The 18,479-nt window shown below is 38.1% G+C and overlaps 1 protein-coding gene across 2 annotated transcripts; it reads right to left on the bottom strand.

Moving 5' to 3' along the window:
- Positions 1-7,631: 7,631 nt before the first annotated feature.
- On the bottom strand, positions 7,632-18,080 carry LOC117291791 (lariat debranching enzyme A-like). 2 transcript variants are annotated; one of them, XM_033773701.1, is made up of 11 exons: positions 18,026-18,080; positions 17,509-17,661; positions 17,037-17,141; positions 16,346-16,460; positions 15,661-15,785; positions 14,946-15,112; positions 13,709-13,835; positions 12,524-12,621; positions 11,651-11,725; positions 9,587-9,729; positions 7,632-8,611 (listed from the first exon to the last, which is right to left on the bottom strand). In XM_033773701.1, exons 3-11 carry the CDS (start codon positions 17,116-17,118, stop codon positions 7,771-7,773), a joined length of 1,773 nt encoding a protein of 590 aa, XP_033629592.1. In that variant the 5' UTR covers positions 17,119-17,141; positions 17,509-17,661; positions 18,026-18,080; the 3' UTR covers positions 7,632-7,770. The 2 variants fall into 2 exon arrangements, with proteins under 2 accessions (XP_033629592.1, XP_033629593.1); XM_033773702.1 differs by lacking the exon at positions 17,509-17,661 and having other exon boundaries at positions 18,026-18,077.
- Positions 18,081-18,479: the final 399 nt, after the last annotated feature.

Genomic DNA, 18,479 nt, shown 5'->3' with positions numbered 1-18,479 from the left:
TTTCTAATGAAACCGGTGATAATAGAAAAAAGAAACAAATCATAATTTTTCTTTGTGGATATTAAGGGATTGAAAATCTGAGATATGGAACAATGCGTGCGTAGAGGACAATGTATTATATGCTAAACTCAATCTAGAGTAAAAATATTATTTCGAAACAGTGGGCTTTCTTGAATTTATACCACTCTTTGGGGTGCTATAAAATGTGGTGCGGTTTATACATTTTGCTTCTGTTTTAAATGTTAAACCTTTAAAGATGTTTTTTCCCCCTTTTTTCCTTTTTTCTATCGTGCTCACCAGGGGTGGATTTCACAAGTCTCACCTCGAGCTAAGAAAAGTTACTCGTCCTAACTTAGGACTAGCCTTAAGTTAGTAATTATCTCCTACAGGACTAGACCTAAGTTAGGACTAGTCCCTACTCTTTGTGAAATCGACCCCGATGCGAGTAAAGAATCGCGAAGTGAACTGGGGGAGAAAGGGGGTCATTGCGCCAACTTTGTTCTTTGTGAAAACACCTTCCATTGAAACCTGTGGTAATTAATCGAAATTAGAAACAAACAAGAAAGTGCGATTTTAATCAGGTATAACAAATAATTGGAGGCAGCGCAAATGTTGTAAGAAAAGCGCTAAAGGGCAGAACATCATCTGCATAGGTTAGAGGTAAGACCGGGCAGCGCGCTGTGTTGAGTTTGATGGTGCAACAGCAAAGCGTGTGATTGTATTATTGTATTTCCATGATGCTCAAGTTTAACCAAGCGAGGATCTAAACCCGTCCGGCTCGGGCAGACGGCGGAATTCCAGTTGAATGGGATTTTACATGCATACAAAATGAAGTTCAGCGTCGGAGATATGCGTGAGAAATTCTCCTGCTGAAATAACACAGTAATTTCATTCAAGACACAATTGGGAATAAATGTTCTGAAATTTCCAGACGGTTGTCAGAAGGGCTCATACCGTCAGTGGGAAAAATATTTCGTGCATAATAACGAAATGCAAGTTTCACAATGTCGCCATCTCAGTGTTGATCCCTGCCTCATGCATTCATAGGTACTGATTACATACCCAAACGGGCAGACTATTTCCCCTTCCTCAACTCCAATTTGGATTTAGTACCACGTTGCATGTACGAGAAAATTGTCTCGTAATATAGGTTTTCTCGGTCAAATTCGGCAAATGAGCAGTCAATTTCATTTCAATGCGTTCGAATTAAAGCTGTTTTGCCTCTCCAGTTGTTACTGCGTTTCAAATTCAGAATTCGGCCATTCAATTTCGTTTTGAGTCGAGTCAAATTCCTTTATCACTCTGTCCAATTTAGCGTATCGTCATTCTTTTTTGTGACACACACGCCTCAAGAAGCGTCTGCGAATTTGAATGCTGTTTTGGTTAATTGTTAAATTGAATTATTGTTTTGTTAAATCGAAAGACGCCACATAACATTTGACGAACCATAAAACGAAATCGAATGACCCTTTTTAGTAGCATTCGATTTCGCGCGAAATAGAATAGCTTGGTGGTTTAAATTGGCTGCTCATTTGCCGAAATTAACCGAGAAAACCTATAGTAATATTATTAATACTAAACAATCAATTGTGTTACCAATAACAAACTATTTAACAACCTTCTGTCACCATTTAGTCACCATTTAGTTACTATTTCACAATCTTCTGTTACCTTAGTAACTATTTCACAATTATCTTCTTTTGAAGTAACTACCTTGTTGACTAGCTCTCAAAAGAATCTACCTGGCAAGTATAGATACACACATGGTGTTACCGACATTCAAACATAATAGACCAATTGATACCTCACCATGCAATGCCTCAAATCTCATAATATACAAACTATTTCACAATCTTCTGTTAAAAGAAAATCACCTATTCACATCCTTTTATGTTCAAAGAAACAACTTGTTCACAATCTTCTATCACCAAAGAAAACAACTATTTCACAATCTTTAGTGATCGATGAAACCAACCATTTCCCAATCTTTTGTCACATTATAGGAAACAAAACTAGTCGCAATATTCCATTTCCAAAGAAACAAATCCTTTCACAATCTTCTGTCACCAAGGAAAAAAAGTGTTTCACAATCTTCTGTCACCAAGGAAATATACTATTTCACAATCTGTTGTTTCCAAGTATATAACAAATATTTCACAATCCTCTGTTACCAAGGAAACAATATACTTTACAAGCTTCAATCATAGTGGAAACATTTATGTCACAATGTTATGTTGTCCAATCAGCGAGCTATCTTAGAACTGCGGCACAAAACAAACTAATGCAAATTGCAGGGAACAGTTGATTTCCTCCCGCGATTGGAAAGCAAATGAACGACAAGGCTGAAGACGCAAGATGTTACAGCTTGCTTGGTTAAAAGTCATTAAAATGTCACCTTGAGACGGTTATCCGAGGCGGCAGTCTCAAAGCGAGAAACTTAGATCAATATTAATAATATAGTCTTAATAAACAAGACAAAATCCCCGGCTTTCTGTATGTGTATTTTAAAGAAAGCATCATGTGCGACTAGAATACACACTGACAAGGTATACCTGCCTATTACCGCACGATAATAAAACAAACTTGAGAATCTGTATTATTGATTTTTGTCACTCGGTGTCCAAATACAGGGATTTGTTGTTACACGTTTTCAAAATGCCGACAAGCTAGCCATCAAAAACCAATCATCTAGAAAGGGTGCTGCAATCGCTCCACTTACACAGGGATAAAATAACAGGTCTACCCAGGAATTTACATACAAGGACTCCATGAATTGCATGAAGAAAACAACATTTTGAAGGAGTGGGCTGAGTTGTTTTAAAAACAAACAGTCACATTTTGAGATATTGTGAGGTGAAACTAAATTGTATGCACTTCAAAATTTAAACTACTTCGCGATTTTGGGGCGCAGTGTTAAAAGGACTAAGAGACAGAAATTAGACTTTGCAACACAATATATGTATTTCGGCCAAATATATCAATCAATCAATCACAATCCCAGCTATGATCACATGATCTCACTATGATTAGTTATGTGCACACGTAGCCCGGCTCGAGGAATTACCGGCACAAAGGAAAATGAGATCTTTCTTTTGCATGCTGTGATAAAATGAAATAATAATAATAATAATAATTTTAATAATAATAATAATAATAATAATAATAATAATAATAATAATAATAATAATAAGACTTGTAATGCGCACATATCCACCCTGCTGGGTGTTCAAGGCGCAGTAAAACCAAAAACAAAACAAAAACAAAACACAACACAAAGAAAAACAGACACAACAAAATTAGTCATTGAAAACCTGTGACATAAGATAAGTTTTGAGAAGAGACTTGAATGTTGCGGTACAAACACAAGATCGAAGATTAAGTGGTAGAGAGTTCCAGATGCGTGGCGCGGCTGAAGAAAAAGACCTGTCACCCCATGAGTGTCGAGACTTGGGTTCAATGATGAGAAGCATGGAACTTGATCGAAGATTCCTTGATGGAGTGTAAACTTGAAGCAGTTCAGAAATATAGTGGGGAGCCGTGCCATTTAGAGCTTTGTGGACAATGAGCATCAGCTTGAAGATAATTCGTTGAGAGATAGGGAGCCAGTGTAGTTGTTTCAGTACGGGGGTGATAGAACAGGATTTTCTAGACAGTGTCACAATGCGGGTAGCAGTATTTTGGAGCCGTTGAAGTCGGGAAATCTGGTTGTTAGGAAGACTGTAGAGAAGAGCATTGCCGTTGTCAAGACGAGAAGTAACAAATGCGTGAATGACCTTTTTAGTGGCACTTTTGTCCAAGTACTTGCGAATCTTACCTATATTCCTGATGTGATATGATGATAAACGAACAATATTGTTGATGTGTGGCTGAAGTGTCATCGATGAATCAAAAATAACCCCCAAGTTCCGAGCTTTCAGCGAGGGAGCTATCCGAGCATCACCGATGGAGGTGTATGGCACTGAAACCTTAGTTAACTGTTGACGTGACCCAAATAAAAGGAACTCTGTCTTATCATCATTTAACTTCAGGAAGTTTTGTTGTGTCCAACGTCGAATCTCTTGGATGCATTTCTCAAGTCTTGCAATAGATGCATTGGCGTTTTCTTGAGAAGATTTAAACGTGATGTATAGCTGAGTGTCGTTTGCGTACACATGGTAATTCAGAGTAAATTTGAGGATGATGTCACGAATCGGTAAAGTGTACAGCGTAAACCACTGCGGGCCGAGTACCGACCCCTGTGGCACAGAGTAGTTCAAAACAACAGGGTCCAGGTATCGCAGTGCCAATACATACATGCTGAGTTCTGTTGTGGAGATACGATTTGCACCATGCTAGGGCTGTGTCCTCTATGCCAAGAGAGAAGGATGTTATGATCAACAGTGTCAAAAGCAGCACTCAAGTCTAGCAGGACTAGTGCTGTAAGGTTACCATTGTCCATAGAAGAGAGAATATCGTTGCTCACACGGACTAGTGCAGCCTCGGTCCCATGGAAAGGCTTGTATGCTGACTGGAACACGTCGGAAAGGTTGAAAGTATGAATGTGATCAGAAATACGTGATGACACTATACTCGTTCGATGACTTTTCCAAGATATTTAAAGTTTTCAACCGGTCTGTAGTTTTCGAATATCTCCTTGTCCAGGTTTGGTTTCTTGATGAGCGGCCTGATGAAGGAAACTTTGAGGCTATCGGGGAAACAACCGGAACTGAGAGATTCGTTTACAAGCTTAGTGATGTAGGGTACAAATATATCAATGTTTTACATTATCATGGATGTTGATACTGGATCCAGCTCACAGGATTTTGAAGGAGATTTCATAATAACCCTTTGAATCTCAGCAACAGTGGCAGTGTCAAACACAGATAGTCTACACTCTGGTTGAAGATGTGGCAATGTCTGCGGCACGTTGTAAGGGACTGATGAAAATGATGAGTGGATGTCTGAAATCTTAGTGACAAAGAATTTCTGGAACTCATTTGCTAAGTCCTGGTTATTGTAGGTGGATGGAAGGACAGGGGTTTTGGGTTTGAGCAACAACTTACCAATTATCTTGAAGAGCTTCTTTTGATCTCCTGAGGATTCTTGTATTTATATTATACTGGTAGCCGACTATCAACTAATATTGTAAAGAATATTGTAGATTATGTTTTTGTTCGAAACAGTGGATAACCATCGCCGTTGTATCACACTGAGCGCAATGTAATCGTAGATACTTCAAGGAAAACTCGAGTTTTAAAATAGACCATCGCAATCATGTTGTGTGTCAATCATGGCCACACGTCATTGATCCGTTTAGATCTTTAACTTTTCAATTTTGTCCTTGGTTCTCCATTCAATAAGCCATTTTGAGATATGCCAAACACAAGACTCTAACACTATTAGATTTTGGTAAATTTGTCTACATTATACCCCAGACCAAACAGCGCGATTCTATAGTGTCCACAATATCTAAAAGAAAGAAAAAAAGTCTAATAGAAGAACGTCTGCAAAATAATGAAATCAAAACAAGGTCACAAAGCAAATGACAACTAAAGACGAACAGGAAAAATGTGTGAACTTTTCGATTAAATGTCATCAAAATGTTACTTTATTATCCTATTTATTCAACTGACATATGGCTTGATTCATGACATATGCCAATGATATCAAAATGCATTTACAGATGCCAAACAATGCCAGTTCTGTAAACTATTAGAGGAATTCGAATGGGGAAACAACACTCAAAAAACGTGTTGGTAAAACAAGCTTCGTAAAGATTGAAATAAATCATTATTATTTAAAAAAGGTAGAAAATCCAGCATATCGCAAACATGTTTTAAATTGTACACAACAAAAGGGTAAAAACTAACCTTCTGATGCGGAAAAAAATATGCATTTCAATTCATCAAGTATCATATTAAAAAATACTCTAAAATGTTCTAAAACTCAAATAATAAAATTAGCAATAAAAAAGTAATGCAGAACTCAAACAAGTTAGATATTTTACATTGGCTCAATTAATGGTCGGTTTGTGAGACTTAACTAATTCACCAAGTCACAATAATTACTTTAAAAAAAGGATAGCACATGATCAGTAAATTTCAAAATGTACACAAATTGCTTGATAGATCATGTAATAGACAAGCAATCTGTAACATCATAAGTTTACCAAAGAGCCACAAAAACTGGACTTCCTGCAATCCTAGAAGGACTATTTGTACACAGCAAAATATAAGAAAATATACAACCTTTTACTTGATGGAGATTGCAATGTCTAATTTTTCCTCAACTTTATGTGGTAATTCTGGTAAAAGTGTGAACATTTCCAGTATAACCAGTGTAGCATCTTGCCTGCCAGAAAATTACACGGAATGTCACACAGTATACAAAGGTCACACTGTATACAAACACAAAGGTTACATGGTCTTTGCATCGTTGGTGCAATCACAAAATACCAACCATCTTGTGCCTTCATCTTTGAGAAAGTAATTAAATATGCACCAACTATTAACTTTGCCATTATTATTGTACCCGTTTTTTGTTGTAAAAGCTTTGAGTTTTAAAAAGAAATCTTACCAACACAAAACGCTTAAAAACAAATTCTAATGACTCGTCGTCCTTTATTTAAAAATAAAAGCAAAATCTAATTCTTATTTCCAGGCCGGGAATTTTATCTATGAGGGGGCATATAGCCATATTCATTTTGCAAAGCACTCTTCCATTTGGAAATCTTAAAGAAAACTTTTAAAGGGGCACCAAGGCAAAAAATAACTAAAACAGGGCAACACAGAGACCAGGGCCTCCGTATAATCTTTACATCACACAGTATAACCCATTGAGTGAGCAATGAACTATACAACGGAATACTTCTGAGCACTGGTGGCAGCATACATAACAGTTCCTTTTTGTGACTCTGTGTGCACCTACATGCTCAGTACTGGAGCACAGGACTGAGCATGTAGGTCTGAGCCTCGCACAACTGACCAGGGGTCGATTTCACAAAGAGTTAGGACTAGTCCTAACTTAGGACTCGTCCTAGGAGATGTACAAATTGCATGGATAGTCCTAAGTTAGGACGAGTAACTGGTCCTTACTCGAGATAAGACTAGTCCTAACTCTTTGTGAAATCTACCCCAGAACTGTAAAAAAGGACCATCCCAAACCTCCCATAGAACAGGCTCTAACCATCTAACCAGGGCCCAATTTCATAAAGCTGTTGAGCAGAAAATAATGCTCAACGCATTTCTTTGCTAAGCAAAAAATGAATACAAATTGACTACTGGCCGCTCCTTCAGCAGAACAAGTCTGCTTACTGGATTTATGAAGTTGAGCTAACAGCCTAATTCAATAGAGCTGCTTGTTGAGCACAAAAAAGTAGCTAAGAACAACAATATTATGCTTACCAGAATAAAAATACCAGTCAAAACATTATTTGAAATGTATCCTCTGTGACTAGTCTCTTGCAGAGCAGTTTTATGCACTTTTTACTGCTAAAGCAGGTCTAAAAAGCACAAAAAGTAGCTTAGCACAACAAAGTTAAGCTCACCAGCCAAAACACCATGTCCTATGCAACATTTCTGACTGGCATCCTGCTAATCTTTGCTAGGCTCAAAATGGAAAACAAAATAGTCTGCTCAATGCAGATCTATGAATTTGGGCCCTGTTGTAATGTTACTGAGTTCAATGTTTTTGTTGACCGAGTCTTAGCGTTCATGGAAAAATATTTCTCATTGACATTATTTGATGCCCGATTGCCCAATCTTCAATTTCACAATAAAATAAAATAAAAAATTATTCAGTGTCCTCATTAGATGTATATATCGCTTGATTCCTCCTTTTGAATTTCCTACCACCGGATGAACCCGACTCAGCACTACTCGATTCTCCCGTAGACGATAATTTATCATGTTTGATTTCCTCTCCCGCAGATTCTTCTTCTTCTTCTTGAGACGAGTAGATGTCCAAGTTCCTCCTCTTCATCTTTCCCCCGGTAACACACGGTGTCCCCATAGCTGACAGCCGGGCGTCGGTCATCAATGACTCCTGAAGAGGAGTGCTACTAAATATATCAGAGGATGCGGAGAGTTTCTGGCCTGTGGTCTCATCTACACTCGTCTCATGAGTTCTCTCTGAATCAGGTAAGTCGATTAAAAGAGGACGATCAATTGACCGATCACTTAAACTCGTCTTCACAACTTCATCCTCCTTTTCCTCATCATCATCTAAACTGATTTCAGCTGGGTTACTTGAGGTGTTTGCGATGTCTGTATCGCCATCTTCACTCCCTTCCTCGACCGATGTATCAAAGGGGACGGTGAACGAATCAAAGATGGCACTTTCGTCATCGTTGTCCATTGTTACGTCCCTCTTACTCAAACTCCTGAGAGGGGAGGGTGTCACTGGAATACCCGAACTCTCCATGATCGCTGCGACGGGGTCGGTGATTGAGAGTTTGGCACAGAACTGTGTGGTTTGTGGATTGACGTTTGGCAGTGGCTGGTTGGGGTTCCGGACGGGTTTGGCTGGGTCGTGGACTTGCACTGTCTGGGTGAAGTTATGAGGAATCCTCAAATCTTCCTGGAAGATTTCTCGTATCGCTGAAAGCTCCTCAAGTGAAGCACTGTAATCCCATCTAAGATGGACAAGACAAGAAAAAACTGAGGGTTATATGGGTCTGCATGGTGAGGTTTGCATATTATACTTGATTTGCGTAACACCATGTGTGTACCGCGTAACACCATGTGTGTACCGCGTAACACCATGTGTGTACCGCGTAACACCATGTGTGTACTGCGTAACACCATGTGTGTACCGCGTAACACCATGTGTGTACCGCGTAACACCATGTGTGTACCGCGTAACACCATGTGTGTACCACGTAACACCATGTGTGTACCTACTTGCTGAGTAGATTATCTTTAGAGAATTGTGTTGCTTTTAAATGTACTACTGCGGAGTAGATTTTTGGAAATTCGGGAGACTTCTCTGCTACCAAAGAGTAGATTTTCCCTGATAATCAAGGTATACGTGACTAATGAAAAACAGCAGTAACAAAACCACAGACAATAGCTCATATTCATGTTTAAATGCGCATGATCAGTGTGCAAAGTATTTGATTTGATTTATATTTGAAATGGTTTATTCGTAATTAAAAACTCAGTGTAAAATCAAAGTCCATGCAACAACAGCTATCATTGCAAGCATTACACAACTATAAAACTTCGCAGAGACTACAGCATGGCGTCCATCTTGGCATCTTGATTAATTTTCCATCTGTAATCCGTTCCAAGATGCATTGCGATGCATTTTTAAGATTGAGCTTGTGCTTTGCGATGGGTAGTCACAAATACGGACTATTAAAGACTTTATAAACAAGCTATTTTTGGTGGTAGCTAGCACCTCTAAAGATTCTTTCTTCAGATTTCATAACTTATTGCCTGACATTTGTATGATAAAAAACTTGTAAATATTGTATTTCTGTTCCTAAAAACACCTTATCATAAAAAATCCAATTATAAACCTGAGATTACAACGACAGAACTAAAACAAAAACAAATCTGATCAAAGCTGTACCTTTAAATCAGAAATTAAAAAAGCTTCAACTGACCTATTATTGTACTGTTGGTTTGGCATGTGAACAACCCGGTCATTTGTCGTCAGTAGTAGCTTGGTTGACTGTAGCACTGCAAGCCACTCAGGGTCGTAGGTAAAATCCCATGGTGCTTCTGTCTTATGCGGTATATCTACCACCTAAAACCAAAAATAACAACAACTTGGTTGCATTAAAGTAAAGCATGGAGTGGGGGTTTGGAAAGAGTATCGTTTTAGAAAATTTGTTACGGTGTTGTGTTAGTGCAGATTCTCGGCTATATTGGTAAGCATTGCAAAGAATTCGGGTCTAGATGAAAATCATACTTACATTACAACAACATAACAATAATTAGCCCAGTTGGTAGAGTACAAGCATGTTACATGTAGTACGGAGGTTGCATGTTCAAGCCTCGCTCTAGTAAAAGTTCAAGGCACTTTACACTATTATCCCTAATCGATTGCCAATTCGATACAAGGAGTCCAACCAATTTCTGGCAGGCCTTATTTTTGGTGATTTTTTTATCATATGTTCACTATGTATTTTCTATTGTAAAGATTTTTAATAATTATTGTAATATTTTTAACGGTTGTGAATTATGTTGCAATTCAGCGGTATGCTGCGATGACATTTTCAAATAAATAAACCATTATTTCATCAATCAAGCATACTTTTAAACCATTCCACAAACTTTCTCAAATCCCTCGGAAGTATACAACCCCAAGCTGCTTAAATTAGCACTAAGAGGTTAATCCAACACAAAACTGTCTCCGCCCTATCATGTTCCCATTGGTACCCATTGGTAAAGAGAAGCAATTTTGGTTATACAGGCCGTGGTCAAGGAAACAAGTATCATGGCCGGGATTTGAATCCACACTCCACTTAGTCAGCCATCAGAACTTGATTCCTAAACACCAGACAGCTCAGTCATAACATACCACACTTGTATAATCAATGCAAAAACAAGCTTAAAGTCACCTGGAAGTGGTATTTTTTCAAAATAAAGCTTTTGTCACTAATATATGTGTTTTGATGAGTGGAATGTGAATAAACAGTTAACTAAGGTTTTAAAAAATCAGTTATGTTATTTACAAATGTAAGAGTAGACTCCGACCCGAGAGGGCGCTGTTCATGACATCAATCGCGGCAGACTTTGCCTGTAATGCGTAGAGTAAACACAATTGCAAAGTACATGTACGGACCAAGTCGTGAGTTTGTACGTTTCAAAAATTTTCCGGCAATGCCGACCAGGTGTATTGCTGCTGAATGCAGAAAAACACTTTTTGAAATGTACCAACTCACGACTTGGACATACATGTACTTTGCACGTGTGTTTACTATACGCATTGCAGGCAAAGGAAGGTGGAGTCAGCCCCCCAAACAACTTTATATATTTTTTTAACATATAAATCGTGACAAACAATTACTAACAAAATTGTTTTATTGTTCATAAGCATATACTCTTATGGTTGAAAGAAAAACAATGCTATTTCCAGGTGACTTTAACCATCATGATCTCAAAAAAGTATTGCAAACCAATTCACATAGCCATTCTGAAAAAGTGTCCATGCTCATGTGCAGTATTATTTTTTCAGAACTTTTTTTTTTAGCTTCTTGAGTAATGGTTTTCCTTTGAAAGTATTGAGGTGGCACGGTTGGCTTGTGCGTAAAGCGCTCGCCTCTCACCAAGGTGACCCCAAGGTGACCCCGAGGGTTTTACAGACTAATCCTCCCTCAGGAAAAAATCAAACACTTTCGATATTGGCTGTGCTCCGTGGTCATAATGGGTTAAAGTGGCTGGCAGCTGAATGCGCCCTTGCATGCCTGCTTCTCGAACACGTTGTAGCCGCGTCCTTCGCAATATAGCTCTTAGCTGCGAGTAAGGATGATTAGCCCCCCAAATTATTATCGACACCACAATGAAACTCAAACTTGATAAAGGAATGACAACTAAGTGTTCTCATAATAAGCCTAGGGATGTGGTGTTGTCATATGAAAATTTGTCCCATGCATTAAAAAACATCCAACGGAAGTCTGGCAAACAAAAAATGTGCAGAAAAAGAAGAAGAAATGACGACTCACCTGAAGAAAGTCCCTATGTGGGAGACACTTGTCAAGAGCCAGGAATTTGGTTGTTTTTTCTTCTGCATTCACCGGCTGGAATAAAAAAAAACAATGTAAATGTAATGTCAAATCGAAGAACTAATCACACAGTACAGATAACCCTTATTCTGCAGTTAGTATTTCTTGGGTGGTCGGAATTATGTAGTGGTTTCTTTTCCCCTCTTCCAAATTTAGAGCTTCGAATTCAATCCCGTGGATTGGGTTTTCAGTCCCTGCTTGAACAAGTCTTCACATTTTTCCTCTCACATCTAAAGAGTTACGTATTCTTTCAAACACTAGAGTTGTTGGGCCAAGTTTATTGGCAAGGCAGTAAATAATGAATGATTATAGTAATGCAGCAATAAGCATCACGAGCTGGAACAGTGTTTATGTACTGTGACCAGTCAAGTGGAACTGGGTAGAGGTAATATTATCTATATAATAATATACAGTTCTGACAGCGATTTATCACTCCGGACAGGCATCTCAAATCGTTCATTATTTTTTCCCCCGACAGTCATGCAGAACAATGCTTGAGTTATGAGACCCATTTATACACATGTAGCACCTTGTCAGGGTTTACATGGTGATGCGATGCAAGCTACAGCCAACCATGCCAAAAACATAGAGCAAGCCCTATCTCCGAATGATAATAGTTCTGGGGGCTCTAACACCCATGACAGAACATACAGGACCTACGGAAGAGCAGGCAATTATGTTTTTTTCCCCTCAAAAACACAAGTGCCATGAACGGCCATGACACTGATAAAAATTACATTTTGACTTTCTAAAATAGCTATTGCCACTTTAAAAGCAACAAAGAAACATCTACATACATGTACATGTACCTACCCCATGCGAAACTAAAGCAGGGAATTTGACATGAAGATGAGCAGCAAACCAGTACGTTGGTTTCAAGTGATTCAGTAATTCCTCATGACAAGGTGAACCTGAAAACCAAGCGTAGAAATAATTATTGCTTATTGGATCTCCATTTATAGAGTCTTTCAACAATCATCAGCAGTTTTCACATCAGTAACGAAACACTTGGAGTAAAGGTAAGCCATTTTAAACATAGCATATAATTGTTCAAAGTGAGTTACCACTTGATTGCTTTCTACCATGTCTACTGATTAGGTGTGCTGACCGAGATTGTAATTTAACCTTACTTTCACAAATTGTCTATATCCTCTTAAAGATGCTATGTCAGATTTTTGGCTGATTTGACCCAAAAATTTTGATTTAAAATTCAGTAGGTATTTTTTATGGGGGTCGAGAAAGTTACAAGCTTTCATTTGAGCCATTGCTTGAAAAAGTCCGCCATTTATTAGTAGCAGTGAAATAAAGTGCTCAAAATGAGTTTTTGTCGGGATCCCGACAATATATCACGTATCACGTCACATGTGTTTTTTAAGAAACGTTTTAAATTTTTGTCATGGTTCCTGACCATTAAAAGTAAGTTAAACTTTTTTTTGTTATCGCGGGTGATACTCTTTGAAATACCATTCACTCAAAAAAATCTATTTTTTAATGTTTGGGACCAAAAATCTGACATAGCATCTTTAATAAAAGAGCTTTTCACACATCTCAAAGGGTGCCTCAAAGCGCTTTAAACATTGTTAGCCCTGGTCATTGGCCTTTAATTTATTCCTTAAACAAACTTAGCAGGTATGAAGGATTTAGACATTGGAGAGGATATTGGAGGATTGAGGTAACCTGTAGGCAAAAAGGCATTGGAAGTAACGGTTCAGTGGGCAAGTTGGACGTTACAAAGGACATGGACTTGTGGTCTCTATCAATCTTAAAGTTATTGTAATGTTTCCCTCTGAACACCCACAATAGACATTAAACACTTGCCTAGGCTAGATACTGAAGACATCATCTGATTATTTGTTTACGTCCATTTTCCATTGTCTAAATTAAAGAGTGCATGTACTGCGGCCATCATACAGTCCTTTTTAACATAATTGAAGTGGACCAAACTGTTAATGAGAAGACCAAACTAGTTTTAAGGATTGTTTTTCTTATTCTTCTCACCAAGTGTGTTGCTTTCCACCTCGTCTCTAAAAAATGTCTTTGCCCTGAGGAGCTGTTCCGTGTTACCATGGTGATATATTCCTCTTGGCCAATCATGTGACATCATGATGTCAATTGGTTGCGTGATCTTAGGACAAAAAAGGGGAATAGCTATTATTTTTAAGGCATTAGGGGACACAATTTTAAGTCATTCTTAAGTGGTTTTCTTCCCCAAAATCTGGTTAACAATATCATGTGCATACTAGAAAAAGACTGAAAAACCATCTCGCTTTCAGCAATGTTTGACATTGAATGGTACAGGCCTGATACTTCATGGAGGCAACAAATGTAATTGCCTTGTTGCCCTTAAAATGCTCTTGTGGGGTGCCTTTTACCATAGAGAAAATGCCTTGGTGACCTTGCCCTTCCAAAAAGGAAGCCTACAGGCCTAATAATAGGCGAATCTCAAATGAAAACTCTTTAAACCCGACGCTAATCAACCTGTACACTCTAATGAGATTGGGATGCATTGCAGGGTGGCATAGATTGGTTTAGTGAAGCAGAACTGAATCTGTGAGTTCAGGCATCAAATGGTGACGGACAGCGTTCAAACACCGTGGCAGAGGCAATGGGGAATAAATCAACATCTTATATTATTTATGATTACTTAGTTATTGGCTATACAAGTGTAAAGATCTGCCTAAGGGGCATGTATGAAAATAAATAATGGCAACAGGTAAATAGCGACCCTTAATATCACTGATTTTGAATCAACACTTTTTCCATTAATAATGATAGATTTTTTTTATAGACAGGAGTGTATGGTTTTTTAAATGCATTCAATGATGTGATGAACATGCAGGTAAATTTCTGCTTGTCGCATTGAGAATTTTGTAACAGGAACATTCCACATGCAGTGTGCTGAATCTGTAGAGTGAGTTTGTCTAAAAATTCTCCCAAGCATGGCATTGATACTTTTGGGGTTGCTGAATGCGCATGTGCACCTCCTTGGCTCAGCATCATGTGTACAGCGTTCAAGATGGATTGTGTACCTTATCATGTACTTGGGATGTAATAACATCAAGCGCTAGCACACCTACATGTACATGTTCATTGAATGCCTAATGTAAAATGGCCGTGCACTTAACAAAACCTATTCTCAAATGACACCTTAACCACACATTTGTGGTGATATTTTACAAGCTATTATTATTAACCTTTCATCTTATCCACCGTGTGACAAATTTCAGCCACTCACCTGTTTCAGTCTGAACACCTCCAGCCCTCTAGTATGATAGACGGATCGTACCGTATCTTGAGAGTAGGGTGGTATTTCAAAGTGTCCTTTTCTAAAATCTCGCTGCTTGAAAATTCCAGAGACGCCGCCTATCCTTACGCCGCCGTAATTGACAATACTTGCATAACCTATATAAGAAAATAGTTTGAGAATATGTAAATAATAATACTGAAGTCTAATAAAGCGCACAGATCTACCAACAACATACTCGAGCTGCTTAGTACATACATTTTTTGCAGAAAGATAGGTTACTGAAGATATGAATTCTGAGACCCAATTATGTAGCACCTTATAAGGAATTACAAGGTGCTACAGTGCATTCAGCAGCCACTGCCAGGAACACTGAGGCAAGCCCCTTCTCTTAGCAAAAAGTGTTAATGGGTTCTTTACATACATTACACTAAGCACAGCACCAACGACCTTATGTCCCATCTGAAGGATGCTACAACTCTTGAACCCACATTCTGCTGCGCAGAAACAGCACAGTTTGAATACGGTGCTCTTAAACCGCTAAGCCATGACACACCACTAGCTAAGAAAACAGGTTGAGAATAAGTTAAGCTAGTATATCTGTAGTTTAGACTGGACACTTTTGGTATGGTTTCCCTTGTTTCGTAGATATATGAACGACAAAACCTTGTGCATAGAAGGAACCTTTTCCATCCTTTTCACTTACCCATGTAATATATATTTGGTGCCATCCAACCTCCATAAGACAGCTCTCCAAGATAATTGGATGCCTCATGGTTACCTCCTATTACAAGCGTCAGTACAGGGGCCTTCTTCTCACCAGAGTAGTATCTGTATTAAAAAATAACCATAATTGTGATTGACTCCAGAGTGTGACAAAGTGCTTTCTGAATTCTGCATTGATAGGCACTGGACACTATTGGTAATTACTCAAAATAATTGTTGCATGAAAACTTACTTAGGAAACAAGAAATGGAGAGCTGTTGATAGTATAACAATTTTAAAAAAAGGCCCTCTCTGAAGTAACATAGTTTTTGAGAAAGAGGTAGTTTCTCACTCAAACAATAAATGACTTCATCAGCCAATTTCACAAAACTTTCTGCAACTGCGTTAGTCCATTTGCGCAATAACCTCAGACCAGAGCCTTGCATGTGGTTTGGGTACTCATCTGTCCCTACCTGATCGTCTATGCTTTTCTTATTGGGTTTCCCAACTTCATCTAAAACACAACATTTTTTTTCATTTCTTGTTTATCCTGTTGTTGGCTTTATAAGTATACATATGAAACAGGGCCCAAATAGAAAAAACAAATCTTGCCAATGTATTCAGTTCAGGTACTTTTCAATTTAGATTTTTTGATTATTAATAGTAATGAGGTTTGTAGCAATTACTTGTAGAAAGAGTTGATTTGACGGAATTTCTTGGGTACAGCCATGCATTCTAAATCACTTTCGTTTCGGACAGCTTGAAAGTCTCCACAACACAGCAGCAAATCCACTTTGATACCTAGTCAAGAAACAAACAAATTAGATATAAGTTCTTTAAAAAGTTTCTTGTAACAAGGTACAATGATTATACACGGTGTTACTGTTAAAATTTAATGCATCGATTCCTTACCATGCAATGCCCCAAACCCCTTAACTAAAAAAAAAAAACATGTTAGAGAAGTTAAAATGATTCATGTGTACGTAAACTTAATACAGACAGGGTATTTTAGCTAGTGTTTGTTTTTGTTAAACTCTTCGTATGCCACTTTTTGAATAAGATTAGTATGCCTGACCCTATGGTAAGCAAGTGTTATTATGGGCATACTACTACTAGCCCAGCCCTTCTGGATCCTTCACTTAAGCTTTACTTAACATGCTTAAGCTATTGGATAGGGAAGAGGTTGGGAATGTCAAGCTGGGTTCGTACTTCATGTTATTGCGATACCAATGTTGATGACACAAATTGGCAATTCATAAATCGTATCAGTTGACTTGTGCTCAACTCCTGCGAAATGTTCGCTGTGAAAAACAGCCATGTGACATAAAAATTTGCATCGCATTCGCAAGAAGTATGAACTTTAGGGTTTGAAATTACCTTCTTTAGCCTCCAAGTGTTGAATTGTTGAATAGATATTCTCCAATTCTCCATGGCAACATCCTTCTACTGCTATCTTCATTTTAGAATCTCAAGTGTCATTCACTGTACATCAATAGAACAACAAGCATGGGTAAATTCAAAAATGTTCTCTTAAAAAATGTCTATGAATATCACAGCACTAAAATACTTAAACGGCGATTATTAATAATTTCTGGGACACAGCCAATTCAGTCAACCACACTTTATTTACACTTTTTCAGACTGAGTTGGCTTCGGACTTTATTGACTTTAGACTGAGCTTACTTCAGCCCGAGTTCCAATGACCGGTACAAGTACATGTAATATACGTACAGATTACTGAGATTAGCAGGCCATTGCAGTAGTAGGATGAATGTTGATCTACCAACTCAATTTTTTACAAGACGAGAAAGGCGCCCAAGTTCTAGATCTAACAACAACATCAGCTTACTTTCTGATAGCCCTTTCTGCCCTTGCTTGTTGTGAAACCGCTACACCTACAGCATTGTTGTATTGTTGTTACATACAGATACAGGAAGGCTGTCGTCTAGATAGAGCAAATCCACTTGTAATCGTACTTGGTAGGGTGTTGCATCACTAGACCCTAAAATTAATAATAATACTAACTACTAGTACTATAACTATAGTATTATATAATAAAATAATTAATAGGCTATAAAAAAACGTATTTTAATTTACCCCTATTTTAAATTATTATTTAGGGTGTACCTCCGACCTCCGACTTTTACCAACACCCATTATTTATTTATAATATTATTATTAAGCAGATATTAAAATTTATAAAAATAAAAGACAAGCACAACATTTTGAAAGCTTTATTGAGCAGTGGTGCTGCCATGGCAGTGTGGGGAAATAAACTTTGTCTATGTACTAAGTAATATAGTACTATGTGGTAAAATAGTATTAGTAGATCACCTTAAAATTGATATCAAAATCAATCCACTTACCTTGCAATGCCGCCAATCAATGCATTTGTTGCCAAACAAAAAATCTCGAAAGTGCACACTTCAAGCACGAAAAAACACCTGAACGTCACCACTTGGTGTACCAATGCATTATCATAGTACACATTTTGGGTCACCGACCATTTGGAGCTCGAGCACTTGAGGGCGGCACAGCAAGCGCAGCACTCACGCGTCTACATTATTATGGGGGCGGGGCGCGGGGTGCTTTGGGTTAAATGGTGGAGGTCTATGGGATTGGATGTCTTTGCACAAATTGCAAGCATGAGCCATTTACATATCATACAATTACGCCATTTGTTCGGTTTTTAATACTTCCATTTATTATTTGGCAAATAGTAAAAATTACAGTTAAATACATTTCAGTTAGTATTTCTCATAAAGGTGCAAGCAAAACGTACAGTAGGAACCCAAGTGCGCCCTCCGTTTTCATTAATTA

Source organism: Asterias rubens, chromosome 6 (genome assembly GCF_902459465.1).
Source record: "Asterias rubens chromosome 6, eAstRub1.3, whole genome shotgun sequence".
In the NCBI taxonomy this organism is placed as follows: Eukaryota; Metazoa; Echinodermata; class Asteroidea; order Forcipulatida; family Asteriidae; genus Asterias; species Asterias rubens.
This window is presented reverse-complemented; position numbering and strand designations above follow the sequence as displayed.